This window comes from Nerophis ophidion, linkage group LG12, assembly GCF_033978795.1.
Source record: "Nerophis ophidion isolate RoL-2023_Sa linkage group LG12, RoL_Noph_v1.0, whole genome shotgun sequence".
NCBI lineage: Eukaryota > Metazoa > Chordata > Actinopteri > Syngnathiformes > Syngnathidae > Nerophis > Nerophis ophidion.
The window spans coordinates 10,229,772-10,243,703 of NC_084622.1; the positions used below are offsets into that span (position 1 = coordinate 10,229,772).

The window sequence follows — 13,932 nt, forward strand, 5'->3', positions numbered from 1 at the left end:
AAAACCGGAAATTTTTCCACTTCACTTTTTGTCCTAATTAGGAGGAATGTTTTGATGGTGAAATGGTTGAAATGCGTTGAAAAACGTGGAAGGAGTAGTCGCCAAAAATTAGGGAAATAGGGCTTTGGAAAACCAGGAATTCTGGAAAATCCTGGAATTATTTTTTAACTTAAAAAAAATTACTTTGAATTTCCAGGATAGTGAAATGTGTTGAACATTGAATGGTTTGAATCGGTTGGAAAATGTGGAAATGGTGGAAGTTTGAACAATGGCAAGTTCATTTTGAATGGGAAAAATATCCCGGAAATCCTGGACTTCTAGGAAATCCGAATTTTTTGGGAATTTGTCAAGAGAAAGCCCACAATTTCCAACCAGGCTGAATATTTTTTAATTTGGAACAGTTCAAATCAGATGAAAAATGTGGGATTTGTGGGAGTTTGAAGAATTTCCCATTTATTTCAATGGGAAATTCTCCCAAAATTCGGAATTTCAGGAAAAACGGGAACTTTTGAAAATGTTAAAAAAAACTTGAATGTTCTGAATGAGTTGGGGTTGGTGTTGGAATTTTTAAAACCGGTCAAGAAATGTTAAAGTAGGAACATGTTGAATTGAGAAATGGCATCACGGAATTTCGGGAAGACCGGGAATTCTTCCACTTCACTTTTTGTCCTAATTAGGAGGAATGTTTTGATGGTGAAACGGTTGAAATGCGTTGAAAAAGTAGTCACCAGAAAGAAGGGTGGAAATAGGGCTTTGAAAAACCAGGAATTCTGAAAAATCCTGGAATTATTTTTTAACTTAAAAAAAAATTAATTTGAATTTCCAGGATGGTGAAATGTGTTGAACATTGAATGGTTTGAATCGGTTGAAAAATGTGGAAATGGTGGAAGTTTGAACAATGGAAAATTAATTTTGAATGGGAAAAGTGTCCCGAAAAACCTGAACTTCTGGGTAATCTGAACATTTTTGGAATTTGTCAAGAGAAAGCCCACAATTTCCAACCAGGCTGAATATTTTTTTAATTTGGAACAGTTCAAATCAGATGAAAAATGTGGGATTTGTGGTAGTTTGAAGAATTTCCCATTGATTTCAATGGGAATTTCTCCCAAAATTGGGAATTTCAGGAAAAACGGGAACTTTTGAAAATGTAAAAAAAAATATTGAATGTTCAGAATGAGTTGGGGTTGATGTTGGAATTTTTTAAATCAGTCAAGAAATGTTAAAGTAGGAACATGTTGAGTTGAGTAAAGGCATTCCAGAATTTCGGGAAAACCGGAAATTTTTCCACTTCACTTTTTGTCCTAATTAAGAGGGATGTTTTGATGGTGGAACAGTTGAAATGTGTTGAAAAACATGGAAGGAGTAGTCGCCAGAAAAAAGGGTGGAATTAGGGCTTTGAAAAAACAGGAATTCTGGAAAATCCTGGAATTATTTTTCAACTTAAAAAAAATTACTTTGAATTTCCAGGATGGTGAAATGTGTTGAACATTGAATGGTTTGAATCGGTTGAAAAATGTGGAAATGGCAGAAGTTTGAACAATGGAAAATTCATTTTGAATGGGAAAAGTGTCCCGGAAAACCTGGACATCTGGGAAATCGGGAATTTTTGGGAATTTCACAAAGGAAAGCCCACAATTCTAAAACGGGCTGAATATTTTTTAAATCGGAACAGTTCGAATCAGATGAAAAATGTGGGATTTGTGGAACTTTGAAGAATGTCCTATTGATTTCAATGGAAATTTCCCCCCATAATTGGGAATTTCGGGAAAAACGTGAAATTTTGAAAATGGTATTTCACTTGAATGTTCTGAATGAGTTGGGGTTGGTGTTGGAATTTTTAAAATCAGTCAAGAAATGCTACAGTAGTAAACATTTTTATTGAGAAATGGCATTACGGAATTCCTGGAATTTTGGGAAAACAGGGAATTTTTACACTTCATTTTTTGTCTTCGTTAAGAAAAAATTTTTGATGGTGAAACCGTTGAAATGTGTTGAAAAACGTGGAAGGAGTAGTCGGCAGAAAAAAGGTTGGAAATCGGGCTTTGGAAAACCAGGAATTCTGGAAAATCATGGAATTTTTGGAACTTGGAAAGAGAATAGTTAGAATTTCCAGGATGGTGAAATCTGTTGAACGTGGAATGGTTTGAATCGGTTGAAAAATGTGGAAATGGTGGAAGTTTGAAAAATGACCAATTCATTTTGAATGGGAAAAATGTCCCAGAAAACCCGGGATTCTGGGAAATCTGGAAATGTTTGTAATGTATCAAGGGAAAGCCCGCGATTCTCGAATAGGCTGAACTGTTTGAAGTTGGAACGGTTTGAATCGGGTGATAAATGTGGAAGGTAGAACGTGCCAAAATCCGGAGAAAAAGAAGAAGTTGAATAATAAAAACATGAATTTTGGTGTAGAAAACCATGTTTGAATGTTTTGGAGCATTCACAATATTAGGTCAAGGTTTCTTTATGTTACAACAATTATGTATACGTTATCACACAACTTTTATGCTTAAATGCCGTTGTTACAGTTATTATCTATCTATTTTCTGCTTCGTGCAGGGGCACACAACTTGTTATCTTCCACGGCATATGAGGGGTGGCCTCGCCGCAGATGTTTTCTTTGTTTTAGCCCGCTAACAGCCAAGGACTTCAAGTACCTCATCGAAGATAAGACGACAGCCCGCAAAGAAGCAGAGACAAGGCAATCTCAAAGCCCCCAGCACATTCCGTCACGTATTGTGCGTACTGGAGCTACTTTGCACGATATGTGTGACCACTCCCTTTAGAGGCAGCCTCAGTGATGTTAACAAGGGACCTCCCGAATAAATAGAGGCGCGCGTGGGGCTGTACCTTAGAGCGTGGTGGGAGACTGTACCTAAGTGTGCAGCCCCAAACGTTTCTCCTCATCAGCGAAATTCAACTCTGTCTCTGCCTGATTCCTTTCTTCTTGTCTCGTGTAATAAATAGTTTGGTGTTTGAACCTGACACATTAACAATAAAATAGTTGTGCAGACATTTGTAAATCATGCTTGTTGCCACGTGGAAGAAGCAGGTTTTGAGGCATCAAGTACCTCTGCCTCAAGGTAGGGGGCGATATATTGTCAACTTGCAGTTCAATGCCTCAGCAGTACTGGGAGAAGTGGGGGCGCTCAAGCTAGCAGACACAAGGTCTCTCCAGCGGAAACCAGCATTTTTTTTTTTTTTTTACTGTATTTATAACAAACATTGCATTTTTATTAGAGTAAGCCAGCGTTTGCGTGTTTTTTTTTTGTCAGATGCAAAAATATTGTTTCATTTCTTGGAATGAAATTGAATGAAATGAATATTTCTGCCAATATGGAGGATTTTATACTGTATCCAAGATGAAATACTTCTCTAAACTGGACTTTAAGACAAAATGAATGCGGTCATACAAAGTAGGTTTTCATGGAGGATAGCTATTGCTGCTTCAGATAAAAATACAGAAAGGTAATATACACTCACAATACTTGATTTATTTTGTTAAAAGCAAATGGGACCAAAAAGTATTTAATAACAACTTTATCAAATAGTTTTTGGACCCATTTATCATATCATAATATCATTATGATAACGTTTTTATGAAAGCGAAACACTCCCTTTTTTTTTTGTAACTCTAATGTGCAACCTAAATCGACAACGACTAGAGCTGCACATATGAATTTAAGTTAAAAAAAAAAAAAGAATGTATGCCTCACCTGGTGTTTAGTTCACCAGACGTCTATTGTATTGATCGTCACGCAGGCACAGAGTTTTGACAAGTTAAAAAAAAAAAGTTCGGAAAGCAGCGCAACTTTTGATTTATCAAACGAGATTTGTTTGACGCGTTGGTCGTCATCCAAGATTATATCCATTACTTGTTGGTGAGGAGCCACACATTGACATTTTTAAAATGAACAGTTTTTCAGCTGTCAGTTCCTAAAACTTGTGTACGGACCGAATGTATTTGTCGGCTTTTACTAAATTGCTACAGAATTAAAGTTGAAACAATGTCCTAAAAATATAAATCTATTTAATGTTTTACATACAGACATGGTCAAAAGTGTACATACACTTGTAAAGAATGTCATGGCTGTCTTGAGGTTCCAATCATTTCTACAACTCTTATTTTTTTCGGATGGAGTGATTTGAGCACATACTTGTTGGTCACAAAAAAATATTCATGACCACAGAACCTTGCCCCAGAAGGTTTTATCTCTGTCCATGTGATGTCAGATGAAACAAAAAATTGAGCTGTTTGGCCACAATACCCAGCAATATGTTTGGAAGAGAAAAGGCGAGTCCTTTAATCCCAGGAGCACCAAGCCTACCGTCGAGCATGGTGGTGGTAGTATTATGCTCTGGGCCTGCTTTGCTGCAAATGGAACTGGTGTTTTACAGAGAGTAAATGGGATGATGAAAAAGGAGGATTACCTCCAAATTATTCAGGACAAGCTAAAATTATCAGCCCGTAGGTTGGGTCTTGGGCACAGTTGGGTGTTCCAACAGGACAGTGACTCCCAAACACACTTCAAAAGTGGCAAGGGAATGGCTAAATCAGGCTAAAATGAAGGTTTTAGAATGGCCTTCCCAGAGTCTTGACTTAAACGTGTGGACAATGCCGAAGAAACAAGTCATAGTCAGAAAACCAACACATTTAGCTGAACTGCACCAACTGTCCTGAAATTATTGGAGGTAAAACTTATTTTTCATTGTGTAAAGCACCAGTTCCATTGGCAGAAAAACAAGACGTGTGCTTGGGGTCATTGTCCTGTTGGAACACCCAATTGCGCCCAAGACCCAACCCTATGGGGGTGATGATATTAGCTTGTCCTGAAGAATTTGGAGGTAATCCTCAATTTTAGTTGTCCCATTTACTCTCTGTAAAGCACCAGTTCCACTGGCAGAAAAACAAGCCCAGAGCATAATACTACCACCACCATGCATGACGGTAGGTGTGGTGTTCCTGTGATTAAAGGCCTCACCTTTTTTCCTCCAAACATATTGCTGGGTATTGTGGCCAAACAGCTCCATTTTTGTTTCATCTGACATCACATGGACAAAGATGAGACCTTCAGGAGGAAAGTGCTGTGAGGGACCCTTTGAGGTAGTTGTTATTGTGTCCATTTGTACACTCTGTTACATTAACATTGATATTGTACGTGGGGGTTCATAGATAGAAATGTTGTTGAATGGGGTCTGTTGTCTAATGCATGTGTGTGTATATATATATATATATATATATATATATATATATATATATATATATATATATATATATATATATGTGTATATATATATATATATATATATATATATATATATATATATATATATATATATATATATATATATATATATATATACATATATATATATATATATATATATATATATATATATATATATATATATATGTATATATGTATATATATATATATATATATATATATATATATATATATATATATATATATATATATGTATATATGTATATATATATATATATATATATATATATGTATATATGTATATATATATATGTATATATGTATATATATGTATATATATATATACAGTGAGGCAAAAAGTATTTAGTCAGCTACCAATTGTGCAAGTTCTCCCACTTAAAATAATGACCGAGGTCTGTAATTTTCATCATAGGTACACTTCAACTGTGAGAGACAGAATGTGGAAAAAAAAATCCAGGAATTCACAATGTAGGAATTTCAAATAATTTATTTGTTAATTATGGTGGAAAATAAGTATTTGGTCAACCATTCAAAGCTCTCACTGATGGAAGGAGGTTTTGGCTCAAAATCTCACGATACATGGCCCCATTCATTCTTTCCTTAACACGGATCAATCGTCCTGTCCCCTTACCAGAAAAACAGCCCCAAAGCATAATGTTTCCACCACCATGCTTCGCAGTACGTATGGTGTTCTTGGGATGCAACTCAGTATTCTTCTTCCTCCAAACACGACGAGTTGAGTTTTCACCAAAAAGTTCTATTTTGGTTTCATCTGACCACATGATATTCTCCCAATCCTCTGCTGTATCATCCATGTATCCATTTTGTATAAACTCAACTCGTCGTGTTTGGAGGGAGAAGAATACTGAGTTGCATCCCAAGAACACCATACCTACTGTGAAGCATGGGGGTGGAAACATCATGCTTTGGGGCTGTTTTTCTGCTAAGGGGACAGGACGATTAAACCGTGTTAAGGAAAGAATGAATGGAGCCATGTATCGTGAGATTTTGAGCCAAAACCTCCTTCCATCAGTGAGAGCTTTGAATGGTTGACCAAATACTTATTTTCCACCATAATTGACAAATAAATTCTTTAAAATTCCTACAATAAGATTTTTTTTTTTCACATTCTGTCTCTCACAGTTGAAGTGTACCTATGATGAAAATTACAGACCTCTGTCATCATTTTAAGTGGGAGAACTTGCACAATCGGTGGCTGACTAAATACTTTTTTGCCCCACTGTATGTATATATATATATATATATATATATATATATATATATATATATATATATATTTACAGAAAGTGCAAAAGCACATTTGATACAAAAATACAAAGTTAAATAATGCACTTACATGTAAAAAAAAATCACATCCATTTGTGGGTTCAGGTGTGACTTTACTACAACGACGAGATATATAACAGCCCATTGGTGGATTGTTGTTAGTACTGTTGACGCCTGTGAGGTCATGTGGTTCACAGCTGTAGGCTTTGGTCACTTTGGACTCTGTTACACGTTGAAATTAGAGATTGGGGAAGGGCTTCAGAACCGTGACACCTGAGATGCAGAGTAGTTATGGCCGACAACACTGTGATACTCTTGCGTCCTGAGTCATGTCCTCAACTACTCCATGCACCGACAGTGTCTTTATGTGGAGTGGCCAGCAGGTGGTGACGTAGAACAGAGTAGAATGGCAATTTTGGTATGATCGGGTAACAATCTGCATTCCACCCCGAGTGCAGCTGGGATAGGCTCCCCAGAAAAATGGACGGATAACAGTGTTGTCACTCACCTTCATTCTCGGGAGTCCCTAGGTGGTTTTGGTCAGTTCCATTGGGAATTGTAGTTCCACTGTGTCAAACAGGACATTTTACTCACAATACGTTTGAGCACACACACACGAAAAAAAAATAATATCGAAGCGATTTCTTACATCCGTGGCACTTGAAAAATGGCGCTGTCCACCCCGGTCCCTCCTCCTTCACTCGCGTCTAGCCCTCCGTAGGCGTCCCCCACCAGGCTGGGGGCTGACAGGACCACGGACCCTGAGACATCACCCAGCCTGTGTCCTGGTCCTGAGGACACGACAAGAAAAAGGCATCTATTTTATTTCTATCCATTCGGAGCTTTTACTGTGTGTAGATTTTTAACCATTTTAGTTGGTTTTTGGTTTATTGTTACTTTTAAGTGTTTTGGACATTACGTGCTAATGTCCACAACATTGGGTACATCCACACAATTTAATAAGCAAGAGCTGCGTCATGAACTATGCTGAGTTGTAACAAAGTATTCATTCAAGAATGCTATGTTGCAGAATTGTACTTTATCCTACAGTACAAAGGCGGTTCAAATGGCCCCGTTTGTCACAGCTTACTAGACACATGAAACGCGAGAAATTAGGGGGATGCACTATCCACGTTAGCCGGCAGATGGCAACCATAATCATCGGCAGTTACTCGAACGTGTATGACAATCTTCCTGGTAGAGGTGTATCCTTTTGTAGATGACTTAATTTAACGTAAAGAGACTGGTGCACAGACAGTCACCACACGATCCTGGACAGAATCGGGTCAGGGTACAGTGGCATGGAGTCCAAGACGACTGGGAACCCTTTTTTGCTGCAGTCATTGTGGTAGTTCTTAAATCCACCGCCTTACGCCTGCTCCGCCATTGAGGTCATCACCGTACCCCTGGCTAGGGGGCAGTCAGGTACTAGGCCTTTGCCAAGGGCCACCTGGGATACACGATCCTTGACAGAATCGGGTCAGGATACAGTGGCATTGAGTCCAAGACGACTGGGGACGCTTTTCTGCTGCAGTCGTTGTGGTAGTTTTTAAACCTACCGTCTTCTGCCTGCTCCGCCGTTGAGGTCTTCACCGTATCCCTGGCTAGGGGGCAGTCAGGTACTAGGCTTTGCCAAGGGCCACCTGGGTTACACGATTCTTGACATAATCGGGTCAGGGTCCAGTGGCATGGAGTCCAGGACAACTGGGGACCCTTTTCTGCTGCAGCTGTTGTGGAAGTTCTTAAATCTACCGTCCTCCACCTGCTCCGCCATTGAGGTCTACGCCGTATCCCTGGATAGGGGGAAGTCAGGTACTAGGCCTTTGCCAAGGGCCAACTGGAGCACCTGATCCTTGACAGAATAGGGTCAGGTTACGGTGGCATGGAGTCCAAGACGACTGGGGACCGTTTTCTTCTGCAGCTGTTGTGGTAGTTCTTAAATCTACTGTCTTCTGCCTGCTTCGCTGTTGAGGTATTCACCGTATCCCTGGCTAGGGCACAGTCAGGTGCTAGGCTTTTACCAAGTGCCACCTGGGGTACCCGATTCTTGACAGAATCGGGTCAGGGTCCAGTTGCATGGAGTCCAGGACAACCGGGGACCCTTTTCTGCTGTTGTGGTAGTTCTTAAATCTACCGTCCTCCGCCATTGAGGTCTCCGCCGTATCCCTGGATAGGGGGAAGTCAGGTACTAGGCCTTTGCCTAGGGCCACCTGGGGTAACAGTAGTAAAGGGGTTAACCACGGAGTGCCCCAAGACCCCCTTCTTTGTAGGGACAATGTTATGTACGGACGTACTTTGTGGACGCCGTCTCCCTGCTCCACACGCTGTAAGTTTTTGCTGTCGTCCAGCATTCTGTTTTTTGTTTTCTTTGTAACCAGTTCAATTTTACTTTTATTTTGCATAACCGTCCCTATGCGTCAGTGCCTTTTCCGAGCGGGACATGCCTTTTGTTCATTCTTTTTTTGGTTTAAGCGTTACGTACCTTTTACATACCAAAAAGTTTGGAAAACAAAATGAAACTCCACCAAATTGTCTTGCCTTATTTTGAGTTTGTTGTTGTGTGTCGTTCTTTAGTTTATGTCTTGCGCCGTGAATTTGGTGTCCCTTTCTGTTTTGTTGGTGGTTCTCCTGTAGCAGCGTCTTTCCTCCCTTTGAGTTCCATTGCCCGCACCTGCTTTGTTTTCGCAACCAAGACTATTGAAGTTGTGCGTACGCTGTCCTTCTTTGTAGGGACAATGTCATGTACGGACGTACTTTGTGGACGCCGTCTCCACTCCACACGCTGTAAGTTTTTGCTGTCGTCCAGCATTCTGTTTTTAGTTTTATTTGTAGCCACTTCAGTTTTACTTTTATTTTGCAAAGCCATCCCTATGTGTCAGTTCTTTTTCCCAGCTTTACATGCCTTTTGTTCATTTTTTTGGGTTTAAGCGTTACGTACATTTTACATACCAAAAAGGTTGAAAAACAAAATGAAACTCCACCAAGTTGTCATGCCTTATTTTGAGTTTGTTGTTGTTTCCGGTGTGTCGTGCTTTAGTTTGTCTTGCGCTGTGAATTTGGTGACCCTTCCTGTTTTGTTGGTGTTCTCCCTTAGCAGTGTCATGCCTCCTTTTGAGTTCCATTGCCCGCACCTGCTTGGTTTTCGCAATCAAGACTATTGAATTTGCGCGTACGCTATCTTTCTTTGTGGGGACACTGTTGATTGTCATGTCATGTACGGACGTACTTTGTGGATGCCGTCTCCGCTCCACACGCTGTAAGTTTTTGCTGTTGTCCAGCATTCAGTTTTTTGTTTACTTTGTAGCCAGTTCAGTTTTAATTTTGTTTTGCAAGCCATCCCTATGTGTCAGTGCCTTTTCCTAGTGAGACCTGCCTTTTGTTCATTTCTTTGGTTAAGCATTACATGCCTTTTACATACCTAAGGGCACAGAGGTTGAAAAACACTGCTATGGACTATGGTACACATGCACCTATGTTATTATCCCGGTTACTGACATGTTACAGGTATTCATTCAAATTCATTTAATTTGGGCATTATGTAGATTTATATTCTTTAACTATGTTGCCTCACCTTCCCTGGCCACCGCTCTTCTCGCTTTGCTCTCATTGGTGGATTCACAGGTCCACTCATGCGCTGTCTCTTTGACCGCTTCATTCTCTGCCAATTGTCCCCTTTTGCTATGAGGCAGTGGGAATAATGGACCAGGGGAAGGGCTGGGTTGGGTGGGGAGTGTGTTCCATGTCTGTGTGTGTGTGTGTGTGTGTGTGTGTGTGTGTGTGTTTCTTGCTAATGTTTCAGTCCAGTGATTGCATGCAAGCACACACTGCAGTAGAAGCCAGGGACGCTGCTACATCATGCTTTAGAAAGAGCGGACAAGACGCTATAGAACAGGGCTATTCAACCTCGGACTCCTAAACACAGCAGAACATTCTGTCATATCGACAATCTTTGAGTAGCTTCTATTTTAATATACATACAGTTTATTATTTCATTTATGACTATATATCAATGTAATTAGCTTTATGAAAATGGCCCCAGGAACGACTTAGTTGAATAGCCAAGCCCCACAAATTAGTCATGGTTAGTTTGTTTTGTAATAATCCTAAGAACGTAAGGAGTTGCCATCCTAGATTGGTTTCTGTTCTGAAGTCAGGGGGTCACCACGGGGGTGGTTTATGTTGTTTTTGAAGAAGAAACCATTTTCTTAGGATCGGCACATGCACATTTTTATGAGAGGTTTAGTATTTATACGGTGGTACCTCAACTTAACCCTGTAACACCCCTTGTTGTAATTGCTGTTGTTGTTTTTTTACCACATCTACATAGTCATTAGGTTCTATTGTTCAGTCTCACAAGGCTATCGGATCGTACATTTGTTTATACGTCACACCTTCTGTCCATGAACTCACACAACCTCTCAAGGTTTCCTTCAAACAACATCTATTTGTTTCATTGGACTAGATTCATCCATCCATCCATCTTGGCTTCCTACTGGTCGGATGTGCCCTAAACACCTCCCTCGGGAGGCACTCGGGTGGCATCCTGAGCAGATGCCCAAACCACCTCATCTGGCTCCTCTCGATGTGGAGGAGCAGCGGCTTTATTTTGAGCTCCTCCCGGATGCCAGAACTTCTCTAAGGGAGAGCACCGCCACCCGGCAGAGGAAGCTCATTTCGGCCGCTTGTACCCGTGATCTTGTCCTTTCGGTCATATCCCAAAGCTCATGACCATAGGTGAGGATGGGAACGTAGATCGACCGGTAAATTGAGAGCTTTGCCTCCCGGCTCAGCTCCTTCTTCACCATAACGGATCGATACAGCGTCCGCATTACTGAAGACGCCACACCGATCCGTCTGTCGACCTCACGATCCACTCTTCCCTCACTCGTGAACAAGACTCCGAGCTACATGAACTCCTCCACTTGGGGAAAGATCTCCTCTCCAACCCGGAGATGGCACTCCACCCTTTTCCGGGCAAGAACCATGGACTCGGACTTGGAGGTGCTGATTGTCATCGCAGTCGCTTCACACTCGGCTGCGATCCGATCCAGTGAGAGCTGAAGATCCTGGTTGGACAAAACTATCAGAACCACAACATCTGCAAAAAGCAGAAACCTAATTCTGCATCCACCAAACCGGATCCCCTCAACGTCTTGACTGCGCCGAGAAATTCGGTCCATAAAAATTATGAACATAATCGGTGACAAGGGACAGCCTTGGCGGAGTCCAACCCTCACAGGAAACGTGTCCAACTTACTGCCGGCATGCGGACCAAGGTCTGACACTGATTGTACAGGGAGCGGACCGCCACAATCAGACAGTCCGATACCCCATACTCTCTGAGCACTCCCCACAGGACTTCCCAAGGGACACGGTTGAATGCCTTCTCCAAGTCCACAAAGCACATGTAGACTGGTTGGGCAAACTCCCAACATTGTGTTCTGGTCAAATTTAAATGATTTAAAGAGTGTCTAAAGATAAGAGTTGTCTATTGGCTGAAGCTGACTGAATGGTTATACTTAAACACTTTTAAATCTCAACAGAGCATTTGAAGGAGCTTCAGTTAACGGTTTCACTTATCTCGTCATTTTAATGTGTAACGTGAATGTTATTTTACTTGTAACTTTGCTGCCTTTTGGCCAGGACTCCCTTGAAAAAGAGTTTTTTTTAACTTTTATCTCAATGGGATTTTATTTCCTGGTTAAATAAATAAATACATAATTGTTGTGCTTTAAGTTGCGGGCTACAAGCGTCCTGGACGTTAGTTGGCGTAGCAAATGTCAATGTCAACCCCGTGAGGTCAACACATCCCGTCTTATTCGCGAGCATTAGCTTGTAGCCCGAAAGCGCCATGACATTGGGAAAGGAATAAATGAGAGTGAAGGACCTTGCCAAGAAAAAGAAGTTGATTTAAATAGTCTGCGGCATCCAAAAGCAGCCACCAGAGATCCATTTATCCATGAAAATATGGAGAAGCTGCCGGACGGATATGTTGTAAAAGTATTCTCTTTGAGGTACAAACCTCGTTTCCATATGAGTTGGGAAATTGTGTTAGATGTAAATATAAACGGAATACAATGATTTGCAAATCATTTTCAACCCATATTCAATTAAATATGCTACAAAGACAACATATTTGATGTTCAAACTAATATATATATATATATATGTATATAAAAATATGACAAAAAGAAGTTGGGAAAGGTGGCAATAAATACTGATAAAGTTGAGGAATGCTCATCAAACACTTATTTGGACCACCCCACAGGTGTGCAGGCGTGCAGGCTGATTGGGAACAGGTGGCTGCCGTGATTGAGTATAAAAACAGCTTCCCAAAAAATGCTCAGTCTTTCACAAGAAAGGATGTCCACAACTGCGTGAGCAAATAGTCAAACAGTTTAAGAACAGCGTTTCTGAAAGTGCAATTGCAAGAAATTTAGGGATTTCAACATTTACGGTCCATAATATCATCAAAAGGTTCGGAGAATTTGGAGAAATCACTCCACGTAAGCGGCATGGCTGGAAACCAACATTGAATGACCGTGACCTTCGATCCCACAGACGGCACTGTATCAAAAACCGACATCAATCTCTAAAGGATATCACCACATGGGCTCAGAAAACCACTGTCACTAAATACAGTGGGTCGCTACATCTGTAAGTGCAAGTTAAATCTCTACTATGCAAAGTGAAAGCCATATATCAACAACATCCAGAAACACCGCTGGCTTTCTAGATGGCTTCCCAACTATTATTGCATTACTTACTGTAATATCTACTGTAGTAGTACGGTATATTGTATTTGTCGTGTTTACTTCTTACTTAAAGGTGTTTAAAAGGCATGTCACATGTTAGAAGTGAGATTTTGGGTGTTTTGAGTTTACAGCTTCGTCACAGTACCAATTAAGCTCGTAAGTTGAGGTACTACTGTTACTTAGATTCCAGCTTCATTCCACATAAAAGATGTAGACAAAGCAAATGTTTTTTGTTATACTACTATTTAAAGTTAAAGTGTTTTACATCCTAATTGAATTAACTAATAAAGGGGATATTAAAGTTGCACTTTTACGGTTCCATCTCAGAAATAGCAAGATGGCATGCACAGGGAAGAGTAGATCAGGGAAGCAAGTGGGAGGTTAGTGCATCGAAGGATCGGGCAGGGATTTACTTGGTTGCAGGCGGGACTGTTGCACGGCAGCCTCGGCGGCGGCAATGGCTATCCCGGCGTCCTCCAGGTGGGCCTGGGTGACGCTGCTTTTGCTTTGGCTTCGAGACGGCCCGTGGGAGCGTAGCTGGCCGTCTGAGGAGGACTTGGAGCTGCTTGGGCTGCTGTGGGATTTTTCCAGAGGCAACGTCTGGCAGTCTGTGGGAAAAGTTGCATCAGGGAACACCTTGTAAA

At 40.8% G+C, this 13,932-nt stretch overlaps 1 protein-coding gene across 1 annotated transcript in view; it reads right to left on the reverse strand.

Annotated features, from left to right (window-relative positions):
- The window catches only part of pclob (piccolo presynaptic cytomatrix protein b), a 158,588-nt gene that overhangs the window by 11,836 nt on the left and 132,820 nt on the right, over positions 1-13,932 (reverse strand). Inside the window, 4 exon segments of the mRNA XM_061918039.1 lie at positions 7,042-7,100; positions 7,183-7,324; positions 10,105-10,320; positions 13,702-13,896. Of these exon segments, the coding sequence (XP_061774023.1) occupies positions 7,042-7,100; positions 7,183-7,324; positions 10,105-10,320; positions 13,702-13,896 (612 nt within the window).